Below are 20,575 nucleotides of genomic sequence, written 5' to 3' on the forward strand. Positions count from 1 at the left end.
CATCACTCCCATTTCTCTTTCCAATTTTTCCTCTACTTCTCTTACTTGCTTTTCCAAATCCTTTTCGAGCTCTTCCATGGCCCGAGACCAGTTCATATTTTTCTTGGAGGCTTTTGATGTAGGCTCTTTGACTTTGTTGACTTCTTCTGGCTGTATGTTTTGATCTTTGTCACCAAAAAAAGATTCTGTAGTCTGAGTCCTTTTACACTGCCTGTTCATGTTCCCAGACAACTACTTGACCCTTGAGCTTTTTGTCAATGTATGACTGCTTTTAGAGTATAGAGTACTTTGTCCCAAACTTTAGGGGCCTTGTGCTGCTGTTTTCAGAGCTACTTCTACTCCACCATCACCGCAAGCTCTTCCACACCAGGGATCTTCCTCCCCCAAGAACCGCCAACCAGGACCGTGACCCAGATCCAAGCAGGGCAAAGCGAGAGACCCCTGCTTCTGCACCAGCAAAGTAATCCCTGCACTCCTGCTCTGATCTGCCACTTGATTCATCCCACTGTGTGGGCCTGGGGCTGGAAGCAGATGCCGCTGTAGTTCTGGAAGCAGCCGCAGGAAGTTCCTGCGGCTCCTGCCATACTGCCCCGAGCCGGGGCTGCACCACACACTTTTCTCACTCTGATCCAGCAGTTTCCCCACTAACCTGCTCCATTGTCTTTGGTGTTTGTAGGTTGAGAAGTCTGGTAACTGCAGTAGCTCAGTGATTCATGGCCCTCAGGCTTGCTTTGCCCAACTCTTGAACTGGGCGGTCCTGGCCTGCACTTCATTCCCAGCACCGTGCAATAAACCCTTCCCAGTGACCATCCAGGCTGTTTTGGGCAGGAAACTTGTTTCCCTCTCTTATTTCATGGGTTCTGCACCTCTAGAATTTGTTCAGAGCCATTTTTACAGGTGTTTGGAGGGATCAGGGGAGAGCTTAAGCAAGTCTCTGTTTTCCAGCTGCCATCTTTGGCTCCATGACAATCATTAATGCCAATCAGAGGAGCTTCTATTTGAACTTGGAGGTAACAGGGAACCAGTGGAGTACCATTGATAGGGGAGTGGGGAGATGGGAAGGGGCAATCTGTGGTGACATGGGCAGACCTAAGCTTTAGAAAAATGACTTTGGCACCTGAATGGATGATGGTTTGGAGCAGGTTTTGACTAGAGACAGGGAGACCTATTAGAAAGCCATTACAATAGCCTAGATGAGAGGTGATGAGGCTTGAAATTGGAAGGTTCTGTGAATCAAAAGAAGATGCATATAAGAGATGTAGTGAAGGCAGAAAAACAAAACAATATTTGGCTATGGATTGGGTATGTGGCATGAATGAGAGGGAAGAAGGAGTCCAGATGACACCAAAGTTGTAAGCCTTGGTGACTGGGTACATAATGGTACCCTTGACAGTAACAGGGAAGTCTGGAGGAGGTAAGGGTTTGGGAGAAAAGGTGAGTTCTGCTTTGGACACATTGAGTTTGAGTTGCCTGCAGACATAGGACATGGCTCTTGTCATCAAAGATCTTGCAATGTAACTGTGGAGGAAACATAAACATACATGAAACAAATATCATGGTGTAGGAAGAACAGAGATGTGGTATCTGAAGGCCTTGGGCAGGTCATTGTATTTCCCAGACTTCAGTTTCTCATTTGGAAAATAAGAAGGTTGTACTATATGACCTCTAATGCCTAGAGGTCCCTTACAGACCCAAGACCCTATGGTTCTGTGATATAAATGAAAAATGTGTCTTATTGGCTATAAATGATAGTTAATATTATGATAGAAAATGGAGATCTTGTGGGCTATAGAAATCAGAGGGTGCAACTGAGCTCAAAGGCTAAGCAGAATTTATATACAGACCCAGGAGAAGAAGGGACTTATTTCACATAGGTTGAAATATCATGAGTAAAAGCATGGAGGTAGGAATGAACATGGTTTACATGAGGAACAGCCAAGAAGTTAGCACTTGTAGGGTACAGTTAGAGGAGTACAAGGAAATAAGATTGGATGGGTAAGATAGAGTCAGGTAGTAGGAGCCATAGAAAATTAGCTAGAGCAGCCTCATACTCTTGACACTAGCTGTGTGACCCTTGGGCAAGTCACTTAACCTCTGTCTACCTCAGTTTCCTCAACTGTAAAATGGAGATAGTAGCACCTACTCCCAGCATTATTGTGAAGATCAAATACATTCTTAGCACAGTGTCTAGCATATAGTAGGCCCATCATAAATGCCTATTCTCCTCCCACATCAAAAAAGATATTCAAGAAAAAAAATTCCATAGCTCCTTACTAACCTCCTTATTTGTGTGTATATATACACACACACAAACATGCATGCATATGTATATACACATACACCCCATATGTGTGTATGTATATGTGTATATTTATTTCCTTAATCTTCCTGCTGCTGGCGGGTAAGCCTTCATTTGATTAATTTAGATTGTGGTATTGTTGGTGTGCAATCAAGAGTTCAAGTCAGAGGAGACCTCAAGGGAACTCTAATTTAGCTCTGGGAAGGCATGAGGAGGTGTCCTTTGATTCTCATTTCTTTAAATTAGAGCAGGGTCTGGGACTGTCCAGAAGCAGATAGGGAAAGCATTAGACAAGGAAAAAGCAGTTCTTCCCTTCTCATTTGGTGGCTTTAATTCCAGCCCCCTATTTCTAAGAAGGTGACAGGGGTGGGGAACCTGCAGCCTCGAGGCCACATGTGGCCTTCTAGGTCCTTAAGTGCAGCATTTTTTTTTTTACTAAGTCCAAGTTTTACAGAACAGATCCCTTTATTAAGGGCATTTGTTCTGTGAAGTTTGGATTGAGTCAAAGGGTTGCACTTGAGGACCTAGAGGGCCAGATGTGGCCTTGAGGCCACAGGTTCCCCACCCACTGCACCAGCTCTCCAGTTGTTCTCTTCCAACTCTCTTTGTCCCTCACCTTTCCTTTCTCTCCTTATTGAAGCCCAACGTGATTGCTTTGGAGAAAGAGAGTCAAGGGGGTATCTAGTTCAGGTTGGGAAGTGGGATCATTTTGGTCCTATCTTTTCTACTTTGAACCCTAAGTTGGAATACCTTGCTTCTTCCTTTTATATTGTTATAATTAACTACATTAGGATACTCAAAATCAAGGGTGTCCTTCTTGCTGCTGAGAGATGGGGCACTTCATCTATTCATTATAAAAATGATAACAACTCTGACTTGATGGAGAGGTTGGGAAGGTGAGCCAATTGGAAGAAAGATATGTGTTCCATTTTGCATATATTGAGTTTCAGGTGAACATCCAAGGAGAGATAACCTGTAGTTATTTAGAAATGCACAAGTTCTGTGCTTGATACTGAAGGGGCTATGCAAATAAATAAGGCATGTTCCCTGGATCTTACCATCTTACCATCTAGTATGAAATAGGAAATAATGCACTCTGTAACCATATAATTACATAATTGGAATATTGTGTTGAATATGTGTGCAAAAGAAATGCTTAAACAGATGAATGCTATGAGAATGATGAGGAAAAGAAGGATAGTAATAGGGAAAATTTGAGGGAGGGGAGTGACCAGATCTAGTAAGGTAGATTTGACCCAGATCTTGAAGGATGAGTAGGATTTCACCAGGCAGAAGGAGCTCAGATAAGGACTTTAGGAAGTATCTGTCCTCACTCCATTCCCTTTCCTTGGCAGTGAGCAGTGGAAACCCAAAGTAAGACTCCTCCTAAGATCCAGCTTCAGAATCTTAAAATGATTTGTCTATATAGCTCTTGACAGGGCCAGCCTTTGGGTGGAGGTGGAATAGGAGGTTGCCTTCATGGCACACCTACATGGTGTGATTTGAGGGCTGGCTGGAAAGCTCCCCTATCCAAAAATATTTCCCCCACCCCATCCTTCCAAACAGCCTTATACCATTTTTGGTACTAGGTGAGGCTGAGCAAGTGAGGCAGGTGTGTTTTATAAACAAAAAACAAGGACTTGGTATCTGCCATCACACATATGTTTTCATAACCAAGGCTTGAAATATTTTTCCAAGGACAAGCTGAGAATCCCCTGTGAAATTGCAGATTTACTCTATACGGCTAAAAACTTCAGTCTAAAAGCTATTAACTTAGATAACTCCCTCTGACCCATTACCTTTCACTCTGCACCTCAGTCTCCTGGTTAGCTTGGGGTGTTACGTCTGCTAGGTGCAGAGTGATTGGTTTTAACTGACTGTGCATTCCAGGGCAAGTCCAGGGACACCCTCCACTTTTACTCCCCTGTGGCCTAGAAAAGAAACCATGGAAATATGAGGGAATTTTGTTCTGTAATTAATCATTTGAAGTTAGAGTGTGTTTTGGTTCTCGATGTGGTATCACATTGAAAACTATGAAGTAGTTCATTCTGTCACCGGTATACTGGACACTGGGAAACTTCCTCAAAGAGGAAAAGAAGAATCTTTGCTTAGGAGGCTGGGAAGGGGAGTTTGGTGGATGTAAAATTTAATGTCTTATTCTCTCACCTCCATATAACAGGCAAACACACACACACACACACACACACACACACACACCCTAAGTGAGTAAGTAATGGTCCTTTTCTAAGAGAAAAGGTTCTAATATTAATTTTCAATTTTCCCACTATCCCAGCATACCCTAGGTCACCAACAGAACTGTGAGAGGGAGATAGGACCAGGGTCAGTCATCAAAGAACTGATGAAGAATATGGGTTTGCCTCAATCTGAGTGTGTGATCCTGACTGTCCTCCAAAGATAAATGCATATTGGCTTATCTTTTATTTTGTACTATCTGTACTTCTCACTTCAGCTACTGCGGGTTATTAGAAGTCATACTTTCTTACATCTCAACAGTATTTCACGGGGACTATCAATCCTTCATCATCTGCTACCCTTATTATCGTCAACATTTCATCATTATCCATTGTCCAGGTCAGATTTAATGGTTATGTGGGGGGTTTGTTTGTTATTACTAATAAAGGAGAGTGGCTTTACTTACCATAATTCACTGGCTTTGACAATCCGAACTGCTAGGAGATAGATAGACAGACAGACAGACAGACAGATCAGTGGATGAATGTATAGACAGACACATACACGCACACATATTATATTTTTTTCCAAAGGTGCAAAGCACAGTCTGACTTTACTTGCCACTTTACCACCCATCACAATTATTAACCACTAAAAAGAACTTTTATTAAAGGCACAAAGAATAAAGTTGGGGGTGCTTCCGGAAGCAGCATGAATTCATAGTAATAATAACAGCATTTATATAGAGCTTTAAGATTTCCACAGTTCTTTACATATAATCTCATTTGATCCTCAAAACGACCCTAGGAGATGGATGCCATTACTACCCCCATTGTACTGAGGGAAATAAAAAAATTGAGGCTGAGTAACTAGGTGGCCAAAGCAGATCTCCAGCTCAGGTCTTTCTGACTCCAGGCTCAGCCCTCTTTCCTTTGTGCTACCTAGCTAAAGGAATATCGCTCTGGGGCCACTCCTTGCCCCAGGCTAGTTCTGAAATCCTTCCTTGAATCTGCACAGTTATTCTTCTCTATGGCCAGAATGAAACATTGCCACCCTTGTGTAACTGAACCTGACATTAAAAATTGCTTCCTAAAATTGCTGCTAGGTATTGACTTTAAGAATGCCAAGAGGATTGTACCACCTCCCTAGAGCAAATTGAGAAAATGCCTCTAAGGCAGTGTTCAGGAAAAGTGGACTATTGCTGCTTCAATTAAGTTAAACAAATATTTATTAAGCCTCTTTTGTCTGCAAGGCACTATGCATCCATCCCTCTCCTCTAAAAGTGCAAGAAACTTAATGTCAAACAAACAAAAAAATCAATGCAGGTTGTACCCCTGACCCTCCTAACCAGAAAAATCATTGCCTTTTGGTTAGCCCTGAATTGTCAAAGAGGAGGTGAGTGTGTGTATGAAGTGGCACCCACCGTCAAACCATCAGCTTATCTTCTTTCATCACCTTTGTGATCTCTCTTCCTCTGGGTGTTCACCTCTGGCCTGACTCTACTTAGCTTTCAGGTCATTTAGAGAGCAAAAGAATTGATAGACCGCTGTTGTGACTTCCTTGTACCTTTACCCATCTCCTTTTTTACTTCCTCTCTCAAAGACAGACCAGAGATTTTTAGCAGTATTACCAGTACCCTCACTGTTATTTTTGGTTCCTTTCCCCCAGACACTTCCTGGCAAATCATCTGGTTTTCTCCAGTGGGTTGCAGGAGAAGCATGCCTTAGAGAAGTGTGAAGCAGAGCTCCCTCGCATTGCACCACACTGCTGAATGCAGCATTGGAGAATTGGAGAATTCTTCCCACCTGTAGGGTCTAGAGCCAATGGTAGCAGTCTTTTCTAGGTAGAAGCCCCATCTACTCCTCAGACGAACCAAAGCCAGACTTTACTAAACTGACAACAAACAACATGCTTTGCTTCTTCTTTCGTTGGTTTTTCAGCGTATGTTTTCCACGTATTCTGAAGCAGACTCTAGAATTGGGAATTTATTTATATGTAGAGAGAGCCAAGTGATAGTGGTTTGGGTCTTAAGCTTTCTTTGTCATTTCTCAGCAGTCTTGGGTTTTTCCCCAGGCAAGCAAACTTGCCACAGTTTTTAAGGACTCACTGCTGTTCATGTTGGCGCATGGAATCTGCCTCATCAATTCCCTTAGAGTATTTTGACCTCTGTCTTACAGTGGTGAGTGATATTAGGTCGTTTTTTGAACAGATTCATGTTACAGGTGGTCATATTTCATGCATTTAGCAACTTGCATTTCTTAAGCTGTCTTCCCTATAATTGCCTCCCTTTTCTATGCCTTTGTCCACCAAAGTTTCCAAAACCATTAACTTTTAATATCTTGGATGATGACGTATATATGATCACACAGTGATTCATGTTTCAAAGTCACCCTGTTCTGCATGGGCCTTCGATGTTATTTTACCCCTCTTATCCCAGTCCAAACCTAAAACTTACTTCTGAATTCCTAAGATCACTTGGCTGGTATTGTCTACATGACCCAAAATGGGTAATTTCATTATCAGATTGTAACAATTCAGTAACCAGAATATTACCCTAGATTATGTGTATGCCTACTGATATAGTGAAGTATTATTAGCACTGAAGAAATGTTCAAATGGATGCAACCAAATGATTACCAAGAAAGGTATGCTTATAGCAGAAGGGGCTCTGAACTGAGACTGACATGAGTGACTTCAGTTCTAATACAATCCCTGCCAATGTTTTGCTGAGCAACTTTGGACCAGTCATTTTTACTTTTCTGGACTTCTATTTCCTCCAGTGTGAAATGAGAAGATTGGGCCAGGTGGTGTCAAAGGTTCCTTCCAGCTCAAACAACTGCCAAATCCATGAAAACTCACTTTCAATATCCAAATCAGTTTGGGCTTATCAGCCCTGCCTCAATTAAATCCAATTCACTTACAAGTCAAGATAGCACCTTCCTGACTTCATTGGTCCTTTTCAAGAATGATGGACAAACAAGAACTGATAAGAGTTTAGGATTGTTAGAATCATACATGTAGAGCTGGGAGGAATTTCTGAGGCCATCTAGTCCAATTCTCTCATTTTACAGATAAGGAAACTGAGGCTCAAAAAAAGGATAAGTGATTTATTTGCTGAAGGTCACACTGGTAATAAGTGTCAGAAGTGGGATTTGAGCTCAGGTCCCCTGACTCTGGGGGAGCTAGGTGGGGCAGTGGATAGAGTGCTGGCCTTGGAGTCAGGAAGACTTGAGCGTCAGACACTTGCTAACTGTGTGGCCCTGGGCAAGTCACTTAACTGTGTTTGCCTCAATTTCGTCATCGTAAAATGAACTCGAAAAGGAAATGGTAAACTACTCCAGTATCTTTGCCAAGAAAATCCCAAAAGAGGTCATAAAGAGTCAGGCATGACACAAAAACAACTAAACAACTACCACCGCTTCTGACTCTGGAGTAACTACCACCACACTGTCTCTGTTGTATTCCTATTCTAGAAATTTTAGGAGTAAAAGATACCAATGTGGGGAGAGAGGGAAATTATAGGAAGGAGGCAAGAAAGAAGGGCATGATAAATACCAGGCAAGGCTATAAATAAAATAAATCATAGTGAAATATTAAGTAATTACTACCCTTGTGTGAGAAGGGAAAGTAGAACTCTGATATTTTACTTATTTTCCTGTTTCTTCTTTTGGCTTATGGCTCTCATAGACCTGACCATATGTTTGCTTTCTGGCTGGCAGTGACTATGCTATGATGCTAGGTTATTTTCTAGGAAGTAGCAAGAGTGGGCATTGGTTGAGGAGTTATGGGTTGATTTGTGTCTCATTAGCATTTTGTTAGAACTCAGACTGTGTACAGGGCTCTGTCATTCTAGGACTCCAGCAGTCAGTTTGCTTGTAGTTTAAGAGACCTTATCTTTTTAACATATTGTTAACTTCCAGTTGTCTCTGAATAACCCTTTGGGGAGAAGCACCAAGTTGGTAGTCATTCTTCCCATCAATACCCAGGGAACTACCCTAGAACTTCCGAAAGGCCATAAGTAGATAGTGTTCTAATCCTAATGATTGTTTAGATACAGCATGTGATCTAGGGCAGTCCAAATTGTCCTGTCCCTGCATCCCCTCCTTCATATATACACACAATACCTCATTTAACTTTTGACTGATTACTCAATGTAAACAAATAACTGACTTCCCACCTTTTTTCCATAAACATCTCCACATATTCAGTCTTTGCTTTCTCATAGAACATGATCTCCATTAGATGGAAATAGAATGAATCCATCTGCCCAAATCTAGGGATCTTGCTTGGTCTCTGATGTATAAATCTCATCTGGAGTGAGCTGACATCATTTCCTATCTGGAAAGCCTCAGAAAATTAGAGTGATCATAAGTCACGAAAAGGCTATGGCAGTATTGATTTAGTATAGGACGTTCAGGAATGTTCTCGCCCATCCCCTTCCCCAACACAATCAAGAGTAAATATCTAATTCCCTGTCAAAGGGAATTAACAGGGAATTAAGAGTGAAACTGACTTCTGGGAGGTGAGGGAGTATTTCTCATATACCAAGAAGAACAAGACTTCTGTGGAAAAATCTTCTGTTTGGCAGACTTTCCCTACCTTTCTGGTCTTCTTATATCTTATTCCCCACCATATAAGCCAAATCTCCCCATCTGATTAAATTTTGTGCCCAATCCATTGTCTGTAGTAATAGTGCAAAATATATATACCAAAGATTCAGTTTATAGGCTTTACATTTAAATGCCTGTCATAAACCATTTTTAATCCAGTTTGTTTTTCTTGTATGAATGGCTAGACCAGTATCTGTCATATGACTCTGGATTCACTGAGGTACTTTTGGAGTCATCTAGTGCTAGGTGGCAACTAAGTGATATAATTAATAGAACGTTTGGCCAGGAACTCAGGAAGACCTGAGTTCAACTGTGACCTCAGACTCTGGCTTTATGTCCAGGGTAAGTCACTTAACTTCTCTGAGCCTTACTTTCTTCAGCTATAATAACACCTGCCTCCCACAGTTGTTATGAGGATTAAATGAGATAGTATTTGTAAAACAGTTAGCATAGTGTCTGGTACGAAGTAGGCGTAGATGAAAGCTTGTTCCCTTCCTTCCCTCCCTTCCCAATGAAATTAGGATAATTTCATCTACAAATAAGAACATTTGCAGAATCTGACCATTGGTTAAAAAAAAAACCCTTTGAACTTTAAGCAAGACACAGGATCATAGATTATACATTTAGAATTGGAAGTACTGAGGTCATTGAATCCTACCGCTTTATTTTATAGATGAAGAACTGAGGCCCAGAGAGATTAAATGATTTGCCCAGGATCACACAATAAGTGTCTGGGGCAGGAATTAAAACGAGGCTTTCTTGACTCCAAATTCCATACTCAATTCACCTCACTATATACTAAACTGCCTCTTGTGTTCCATGATGCAGGCCAAAATGCTTCTGCCAACCTATAGCTCCCTTTGAAAAATTTCCTTGATGTCAGCATCCAACAGGCTATCCAGCAAAATAATCTCTGTGATAACTTATGTCACAAAGGCTTATATAATTTTGACATGTGCTGAGACACCTTGCCTGAGAAGATCCTGCAAGTCTGTACTTTACTCAGTAGAGTCATATGCTTTCTTACAAACAAGTTATAAACCCAGTGAAATCGTAAAATTCTCTCCTCCTGAAAAAAAAATCTGCCTATTCCTTTCTCTTGTTTTCATAAAGGATATATCCTCAGCAGTTCCAATGTAATTCTCATAAAGATTTTATAGGAGTATGATTAATGTCTCTCTTCTAACACTTTCATATATACCTAATACTGTCTTTATTTTAGTTCCTACACTGGAAGTTGCCTTGTGCCGATGAAATCAGCTCATTCCTTTCTTTGTGTTTATGCCACCTCACTGCTGATTCCCTATGTGGACAGGGGAAAGGAGGAAGGAAGGAACGAATGAACGAACGAAAGAACCAACTGGCCGGTTGGGCAATGCAGGACAACTGGCCAGTTCCTTCCTTCCTTCCTCCTCGCTCCTGTCTACATACCCTTACCTGCAGGTGCTCTACTGAAAGGAGTAAATTTCGATTGCTAACCCCCCCCAAGATATATTGGGGTTTACAGGCTAGATTCCTTTTTTAAGGACCATGCCTTAAACTCACATCACTCTGGCTCCCATTGATTGGCCAACAATAGGTCTCAGCCCAAGCTCTACCTGGCCCTTGTTTGGGCCCCAAAGGCTCAGAGGGAATGTAAATGGCAGCTGTTTCTGTTTTGGCCAGAAACCCTGAGAGTCTTCCCCTCCCAGATTTTTTTTTTACTAGGTAAAAGAGACCATTCTTTGCTTCATTTGTTACCTAGCCTTAATCACTGAATGGAAGACCTTAGCTTAAAAAGGCCAACGTTTCCCACTGCATCTAGGGTCCCCTCTAGTTGTCCTGATCTATGTCTTGCCACTGGACCCAGTTGGCTGTGGAGGAGGGAGTGAAGCTGGTGACTGCACAGTCCTCCTTCACTTTAATCCAATTCTCTTTCAAGTCAAGCACAACATCACCTTCCCAAAGTCATAGTCCTCTTGGAGAATGAAAGACAGACAATCTTACTACTGCTCTGTGCTCTGCATGAGAGGAAGACGGCATCTGACAGAACTTAGGACAGTGTTTTCCATTTTGCCTCTAATTTACTCTTCCAGCCATATTCCACACTTCTCCCTTTCATACACAGTCTATACATAAAGAACAATGTAGTGTGGCAATTTATATGATTTATCATCAATAATAATAATACTAGTAACTTACATTTATATAGTTATCTGAAGTTTGCAGTGCACTTTCTTTAAAGTACATTATTTGATCCACATAACCAGCCTCTCAGTTAAGTGCTATAGATATTATTCCTGTTTTACAGATGAAAAAATAGAGTGGTTAAGTGACTTACTTCCAGTCAAACAACTATTAAGTGTCAGAAGTGAAATTTGAACTCATATCTCTTTTAAAAGAAATGCTAATAGCCCCAAAAGAGCTGCTTCAGGTGGAGCATGCTATACTACTAATCTCCATTACTGTTGCTTTGCTTTGCAAATTCCTCAATATTCAGTGTTTCAGAAGTGGTTTAAACTGGACTCAATCTTTTTAATACATTCTTTTCTTGAGTGGGGATTGGCACAGTTATTTCTGCAAATGGAAAAGTTTAGTAAGTAGGGAATTTCAAGTTCTGTTACCATCTAATCATGCCTAGATCTAATATCAAGAGATGCCCAGTTTTCTGGTCAACTTGGCAAACTTTTTTCTGGTCGTCTTATAAATCTCTGCTCGTATGCAAGTCAGACTGTGTCTCTGTGTCTCTATGGCCCTCTCTCTCTCCCTCTCTCCCCCTCATTTTATTCACCCCCACACCCACTCTTCATGTAACCAAGGTAGGGTTTCAATTCATTATCATTAACTCCCAACTGTAGACAGAAAGATTGATTTTGATGTGTATTTTGAATGTATTAAATTAGCCTTGCAAATAGCCACTTGCCTCAGGCAAGTGATGATTTATATTGAGCAACTAGTGGAGAATGTGAATTTCCCTTATTTAAGTCCATGAAGGAAAAGGGTACTTTTTTTAAGTTTGTGGGTTAATTTTTTATGCATGTTTGAAATTTTCTAGTTTCTAAAAATTTCCCCAGAGTTTCAATTTTCAGAATTGTCTCTGATAAGCAGAAAAAGAAGCAGAATCCAATTAACCATGCAAAATGCATACTGAGGGTTAAAGAAACTATATATGATATTCAGTTAATAGGAACCTACCACATATTCAGAGACATAGAAGCTTAAAATTGGAAAGGTCCTTAGAGGTCATAGATGACCTACAACCTTCCAGTGAAGGAATTTGATAAGGAATTCTGGTTTTGATAAAACATCAACTAATCAGTTAGGAAATGTGGTAGGGGAGTGCTGAACTTTCAAATCTAATTATCCACCTCGAATTTTAACACTGCTAATCATTTGGAAATGATTCTAATATTTCCAAACTCCCAAGAAACTGATTGGATAATGGAGAAACAATGGTTAAAAATGAGTTCTTCTGTTTCTGCTTAATATAATTCTCTCTACTCTTTTTTTTGTCCCTCTTTCTATTCATTTCTTCTCTTCATTTCAGGCTAAAAATGGCCCAAGAAACAGTCAACAAGTTAACAGCAGAAAAGAAGGTGGAAACAAAGAAAATCAATCCCACTGCCAGTCTGGTAATAAGATGTTTTATTCAGTGTAACCAATGCTTTCTTAATACTGAAAAAAAAAGAAAAGTAAATGTGAGGTAAAAAAAATGAAGCTTTTTAAAGTTTGCCTTCTTTTCCTTTTCCTTAATTAAAATGGACACCATTACCAATAAGCCCAACCTGGTCTCCCTAGAATTCTCACACCCTTTTCTCAGTAGATCATGGGAATAGAATCATAATACTTTATATTTCAATAATACCATACTTCTGAAATATCCCAAACATCTTCATATTTCCAGTCTCATTTGTTCACACAACAGAAAGGGCAACCAGTATTCTCTTTGAGCAGATGAGGAAACTGAGATGCAGGAAATTTAAGCGATCTTGCTAAGTCGTAAAAAAGGGTATCAAAATCCAGACCTCCATGTTCCCAGCCCGGTGCTGTTTCTCCTGCCTTATGTTACCTCACCAGCAACAGGGTAAAATTAACATGTGACGAGCTACATTGAATTTCAACTCAAATGGAGTGGAAGATAGATGAGTATAACCCAAGAAACATTTAACTGACCCTCTTCACTATTAAATAGAAGCAAATTTTTTAAACACTGATTTTTTTTTAATTAAAGGTTTTACCATCATTTTGTTTAACTGTATCTTATGACAACCTTATAAGGTAGCTCCTCTGAAGTTTGGTATGGCTTGTATGTAGGAGCTCAATGCATGCTATTTGATATAAGAAATAAAGAAACCATGACCCAAAGAACCTGCTTCTGCTAATTGATGGCAGAATGAGTACATGAACCCCCTGAGCTATGTTTCTTTATCTCCCATGCCTACATGACTGGGAATTTCACTCGACTTTCAGATTTCTGGACTGTGGGCTCATGCTCCAAACAAGTATTGCTTTTGTTCTCTTCCATTTCCACCTTGCATATGTCATTCTCCCTGCTCTCACAGACAAACTTCATCCCACTAAGGTACCCCATCTTTATTGAGAAGGTGGGATCTTCTATTTTGTCAGAGGGAAACCTATGTGGCTCATTACATTATTGTAATTATAAATTGACCTCAACTAGCCAGATTCCAATTACAAAGCATAACTTTTTTTTGTATGGGAAGTATCAAAAAGCCTATAAGATAATTCCTTATACAAGTACCTGAGTAAAAAGATGGTATTTAAATTTAGGTGGGTATTTTTTTAAAGTTGACTGAATTTAGAGTCAGGAGATCTGAGTTTTAATCTTAGTTGTGATATTAACCACCTGTGTGACCCTGAGCAAGTTACTTAAGCTCTGGCCTTCAGTTTCCTCATTATTAAAATGAGGGAGCTGTATTAGCTGGACATTAAGCTCCCTTCCAGCTCTCAATATATGTTCCTTGACACTATTATCTCATAGATAACAGGCACCTCTCTTTGGAGGTCCAAATCATTGTCCATTTCTCAGCGAACTTCCTCTCTCTCTCTCTCATCTTTCCATACCGGTGCTTGTTGGCCTTTTAAATGTTTCTGTCTCATCCCACAAGCAACACTCATCCCCTTAACATCTTCAACATATATCTATATTAAACCTACAGAAAGTGTGCATTCATGTTTCTATTCTGTGTATACTTGTTTCTATTTATGTAAACTCAACAGAACTATATGCACCATTCATCTAAAGGGGGGAAAGATTAATGGAGAGGAAATATTGGTAGCAGCAGTTCAAACTGGTGAAAGAATATCTACTGTCAGTCTTCTGCAGATATTTTCAACCTGGAGACAGGAACTTCTCATATTCCCATGAATGAGAAATCACTATTGCTTTCCATAAAGTCCTTGGGTAATGTACCTTAGCAGGTCCTGAAAGGTGTAAGGGGAACAAAGAGTAGCCTGCTATCCTTTAGAACTTGATCTGAGACCTGGAGTTGCATGGGGTTAATTTTGCAATGAGCTTTAAAAAATAAAAAATAGTTGGTGGGCTGGGTAAGGGGTATGATGATGACAGAACAGTAGGATAAAGAGTGATAGACAGAGAAACATTCATTCCTTTGGCATGTTTCAGACAATTCAGCACAGCCTTCTAGACCACATGCTTGCTGTAATTTGAGAACAGATGGAAAATTAGAGAAAGGAATGATAATAAACTTATTTTTTTCTTAAACAACAGAAAGAAAGACTGCGTCAGAAGGAAGCCAGTGTGACCACCAACTGAAAGGAGACATGTGAAGAGGATGGCAGTGGGACTTGATAACCTTGCATGATGCTTTGCAGTGTAACTGGTGCCCTGGAGAGCACTTGATAGAGGACTCGGTTACCAAACATTTGCTTTGCTCTACTTTTCCTGAGATTATCCAAGGAAAGCTCTCCAGGTCTTTGCAGAAGAAGAGCCTCAAGAAGCCAGAGGAACAATGAGAAGCTGTTTACAGGAAAATTAGAAAGAATTCTGGTAACTAAACCTTGGGGGAACCCAAAGGGATCCCCTCTGCTAAGTGACTAATGGATGCACCGTGTCTATTCAAGGCTCATTGACTAGAGTTTGATATACATGTTACAAGAGATGAATGAGGGAGCTGTTATCAACAGACCTGCCCCATAAGATCCTTTTGAAGCCTGGGTCTTCCCTCCCTGCTCTTTTGATTGTTGGCCCTATTTTAATCATGTTGGAAAGAATATGCATTCTTCTTCTCAGAAGGGTTGAAGATTTCTATACATAAATATACCCTGTATTTTATTATTTTGCTACAACTATTTTTAGAGACCCAAGACTCTGTAAATATCCCAAGTTAAAAGGTTGCACACCGGTGGGGAGGGGAAGTAGTAGCCGTAAACTCCATTCTCCTAGGAGAATGTCTAATGATTCCAGGTAGTTGGCCTGTACTAGGTTAATTCCCTTGTTTCAGTGTGATGACTGTTTGGTGTTCTTCCCTCTGGGCCTAGGTATGCAGGAATCCTGCATGCTCAACTCCCAGAAGACCAAAAAAAATAAAAACACCAAACAGCCTGAGGATCAAATTCATTGCTTGTCCAGAAGAGAAAAAGTGGCAGGTATATTTTACATTTCAGACTGGCATTTGATTAGTGATGCCACAGGACAGCTTGACATCAGGGGTGTGGTCCCCAGGTGAATTTTGCTGCCAGAACAGTTCAGTTAGGGAGCCTCTGGAGATCCCTGAGTTCTTTCTTCCTCCTGTATCCAAAAAGATCAGGAGTCAGATATGAAAACTTTCTCACTAACAAGTGATGTTTGTGGCAGATACAGGTCCTCAGTGTAGAAATAAATGAGCTCATGGGGAAAGACCTTCACGTATAAAAGAAAAAAAATGGATAAGCCTCAAGTAGGCCACTCTTGAGCAGGTAGTTTAGTTTAGTTTTGTTTTATAATCCTGAGAAACTAGGAGTAGTTCCTGGGACATAAGCCATGATGATAAAATTGTGAGCCCAGGGAATACCCATCTTGGACCCTTCCTCTGACCTGACTCTCCTTACCCCCCTTGTTTGCCCTTTCGTTCTCAGGTAGAAAGCCATAGAACAGGGAGGAAAGTAAGGAGAGGTTTTAGGTGATGTTTCTGGGAAGGCGGTAAAGCTACCTCTGCTGATCAGTGGAGCACCATCTAGATGCAAGAAATACCCCTTGAGTGCCTTTTCCATCCCTACTGCCTCTGATATCATCCATCACCCTTCTCCTCAGACTCCCAGATCATTCTGCCTTGTCGGGTCCCTGAGTCTCTCTCCACTGTGTGGTCCCCACCAACCTGCCATTCAGCAGTCCTTTCAGAAATTGCTGCAAATAGAAGCATCTAATAAAAAAAACCCTTCATCCTTAACACAGTTTTTATCTCTAAGGAGTTTTTTTAAATGTATCATGAAGGTCAAATCGAAGCATAAGAAGCATATTCACGCAGGTGCTAATTGTTTTCTTTAAGCCGCCAAAAAAAGGAAAATGATTGGCTTTTTGTATCCTCAGATAAAGTGCTAGGACAATCAAGGTGGAGAATCTATGCAGAACTATGTAGGATTCATTTGACTTCCTGGTTAAAGAGCCTTCTATTGCTGGGTTCTTATGTTTCCTATTCTGTCTCACTCATGTGGTGAGATCTCTGGAAATTTAGCAACTAATAAATTTGATGGTAGTGATCCATTTAAAATAAAGTCCATCCACTACTGTTGGGAGTTCTTCCTGGTATTTTCATGTGGAAGAAGAGTGTCCATTTCCCCAGGGAAAGCAGGCTAGCACTACTGAACCTAAATCAGTGTAAATTTTTACTTGATGATCGGCGACTACAGAAGGGAAATCACTACACAGTTGGACTTAGTCTGCTATTGTTGGAGGGATGCCCCAGACCAAGAAGTGGGATGTTGAAAAGAACAAATCCTTTAAGGCAATTAGGATTGTCCTATTTACCCCAAAAAGCACATCTCAAACAGCTAAAGACTGGAGAAGGAGAACAAGAAAGTAGCTAACAGAGAGCTAGGCAAATGCAACCCAAGTTACCGGTAGTCCTACCTTTGTCTTGGTTGAAGCAATAGAAATTGGTTGTAAAAAGAAGAAAAAGACTACTGAGAGAGTGAGAGGCTTTTGCCTTCATCCTGCTGCTACTGATAAAGCCTGATGGTCTGGTCACCTCCAGCCAAATGTAGCACATCACATTAATGCTCTGTACTACTTTTGCACTGTCTTCATTACCTTTCCCGAGTTTGGCAGTGTATTCACCATTGAAAAGAGGCCTCAGGACTCCCAACCATTCCTCCCAAGAAGCACTGGCTGAATCCCTAGTTCATAGTTATTCCTCAGATGTCAGCTACTAATGAATGTAAAAGACCTAAAGCAAGTCTGGCCAGTGAGGCCCTTCTAAATGAACACACCGTAATATAATAGACTGGAGAGGAGGTATAGTAAGGTTCCTAAGATTTATGTGGCATAGAGCTACTTCTGATTTGCTCAAAGTGCAGAGATCAACAGATGAGTTTATGATCAAAGGTGTAGAAGTATAAGCCATTGTGACAGCTGGGTGTGGTAACAACCAAATCCATGATTGATGGATTCGTTTGTGTATGTATGTATTTGGCTACCCCCAAATGAGGAAGAATAAGGGGAAACTCATCCAGAACATTGGACATTTCTAAAGAGGAGGGGGGCTCTAATAGCTGTTGAGTTCCCTACCCATTCTTCAGTGGAAATATCCACATACTTCCAAGGGAAGGGGTTGCTAACAACAGCATATCTTTCTATCCCTCAAAAAAAGAAATACTACAGCTCCATATGAAGTGAGCAAGTAACTGGGTTCAGGGTATCTAACTCTCACTCAACTCAGTAGAAGGGGCAAGTTGGCAGTAACTACTATCACCTGATTAACCAGATCCAGCATCCAGCAACTAGATCAAAGGGTCAAATGTGACCATCTACTTGGTACCCATAAGATAACAGCTTCTGAGCATGGCCCCCATTACCTAAGGAGCATGCTAATATCCTTATAGCCAATTTCTTGATGCCATAAATCCTGAGACTGCATGTTTCCTGCAGTGCAGATTCTTACAAAAAAAAAAAAACGATTGCAATAAGCATTGATTGCTGGACATGTATATGATACTTACATATGTTACTATCTATCCATGCACAATGGCAAGAAAGCTATATCAGGCCGCAAAATAACCTGCATCTTACTATGAAGAATATTAGAAGGTGGGTTCTCTTCTGCATACAGACTTCTAACCCAAGTTGAAAAGGAAGGAGGAAAAGCAAAGTGTGGGTAAACAAGAATGGAAATGTGAGTGCTAGGTGGCATTTCACAGCCTAGCATCTCAATACCTGGTGGCAAAACATGGGGAGAAAATGATCAGTCATGACAATCATCTCATGCAACAAGAAGGTGGCTTTTAAGTCACTGAGCCCTGTTGATAGGAAGTGCCTTCAGAAACCCCTAGCAATGTGCTAGGGCCCCCAAGGCAAGGGGAAATGTGAAATCTGGAAAACGGCAGAGGGAAACCCTCTGGTGCTATTGTGTCTTGCATTTTTCCAACTGAAATGGATTTTATCTTAGAGTTAGCAAAGAGACTGAGTACTTATGATTTTTCAGTGCAAATACAGAAATCATTGCAGTGTCTAGGGTTGGACTAGGTGACCTTTAAGACCATTTCTAGCTTAACCACTTTTCCATTAAGATCTCATAGCCTACTATTGAGGAAATTGGGTGCCCTTATTTGTTACAGGAGGGCTGTGGATGGCTTTAGAACTTTAATGATATTCGTCAAATGGTCATTGTTAATTTTCCCAAAGACCAGTTGTAGATGAAACAGGAGAGCTACAAGTGTACTTGAATAATGCTTTGCCTATGATTTACAAATCTCACCATAGATTTTGCATCCTGTTCTCAGGAAGTTTTCAATTTAATTTTGTTATTGCTTCTCTAGATGTTTCCATTACTTGCTTTCTCCTACTATTTTTCCAAGCCTTGATGGTGGATATAAAAGTATACAGCAGAAAGAAAATTTAAATCTGAAGTCATACAAAGATAGAACAAACTCTAGAATTCTACTTGGAATAAAGGAAGTAGGACATCAAAGGACTTGCTCATTTCATAGGGTTGTACCCACCATCAACCCTTAATCATAAACAGTGGGTAGGGTAGAAAGAAAATGCCAATTGTAAGATATATGAAATCTCATCTTGTGTAAGTCATGAATTTAAACCTTTGTGATTATCTGATGATTCTGAGCAGAGTAGTCCCCAGCCCCTGTTTGAACCATCCATATAAGCACATATAAACTGTTCATGGTCCAGAGAATGGTGAAATCTAGTTCCTTTTGAAAAGTCTACGTACAAGGCAAAACAACATATTATGATGCTAAAAGCCTTGGATTGGGAGTTTAAAAACCTGAGCCAGAACCTTGCTCTGCCATTAATTACTGTATGACATTGGAAAGAACAACCTTCCTAGACTTCACTTTCTCTATCATCAAGACAAAAGAGTTGGACGACTTAGATGTCCTCTCTACTCCAAAATGCTGCAATCCCAAGATGAAGCGGTAGAACAAATCTTTTTTAAAATTTATACCATTCAGTACTTCAAAGAGAAATCTCAAGATCAAGCCCTGAACTTTGTCTTAAATTTGTTGGACTTCACATTTACTTCAAACCCATCCTAATGGACAGTGAGGTCGAAGTTAAAGTCCACATTATCGGACTAATGTTGTCAAAATTGAAATGTGGCATTGGCAAGAGAATAAGAAAAGAGCTAGATGTATCCCTGTGTGTCACAACTACAGCTGAATCTCATGATTATTCATCCAAATAGAGCGGTGTCTATTTTTCTGTGTCCTCTTCTCTGTAGTATTGGTTAGTGATAAGCCTTTTGTTTCCATTTTCAGCATTTCCAGGCTTGACTCTACTTTTAGTGCAACATTATCAACAATTAGTGATTATTTAGCCCTAAATTTGGTGCTAGAGCCTTTGTTATGCAAGAATAATATGGTCAATAAAAACACTAACATTTAAGGTGAACAGACTCCCTCAAGATTAGACTAGAATTTCTTCCTTAGGTAGTGGTTCCATCTTGATTTTTCAATTAGCCTATATCCTAACTATGGCTACTCAATAGTGGCTTATAAAAGTGTGGAATATCCAAAGGACATGGACCTCACACACGTTACAAAGTCCAATGACCATACTTTAAACATCAGTCAGTTGACCTTTAGAAAACTTGATTTAGTAGGAGAATGGGATGTGGCAGTGAATGTCGCTGAATTATTGATTTCGTTCCCTTTACTTCTTTGTCATATAACAACAAACTTGCCCCTATCTTATTCCAGAAAGCCCCTGGGGTTGACATGCATGTGAAATAAGTTCCATAGAGTCAAACTGATCTGGAGTTCAGCACATGTGGCCAGTTTCAGTCTTTTCAAAATGCAAAAT

The 20,575-nt window shown here is 40.4% G+C and overlaps 1 protein-coding gene across 2 annotated transcripts in view; it reads left to right on the forward strand.

Moving 5' to 3' along the window:
* Positions 1-14,878, forward strand: part of FMN1 (formin 1) — a 495,511-nt gene extending 480,633 nt beyond the window's left edge. For both annotated transcript variants that reach the window (XM_036735850.1, XM_036735851.1), the window contains 2 exons: positions 12,629-12,713; positions 14,834-14,878. In XM_036735850.1, the coding sequence (XP_036591745.1) occupies positions 12,629-12,713; positions 14,834-14,878 (130 nt within the window). The remainder of the gene's footprint in view (positions 1-12,628; positions 12,714-14,833) is intronic.
* The last annotated feature ends 5,697 nt before the right edge of the window (positions 14,879-20,575 follow it).

Source organism: Trichosurus vulpecula, chromosome 8 (assembly GCF_011100635.1).
Source record: "Trichosurus vulpecula isolate mTriVul1 chromosome 8, mTriVul1.pri, whole genome shotgun sequence".
Classification (NCBI taxonomy): domain Eukaryota; kingdom Metazoa; phylum Chordata; class Mammalia; order Diprotodontia; family Phalangeridae; genus Trichosurus; species Trichosurus vulpecula.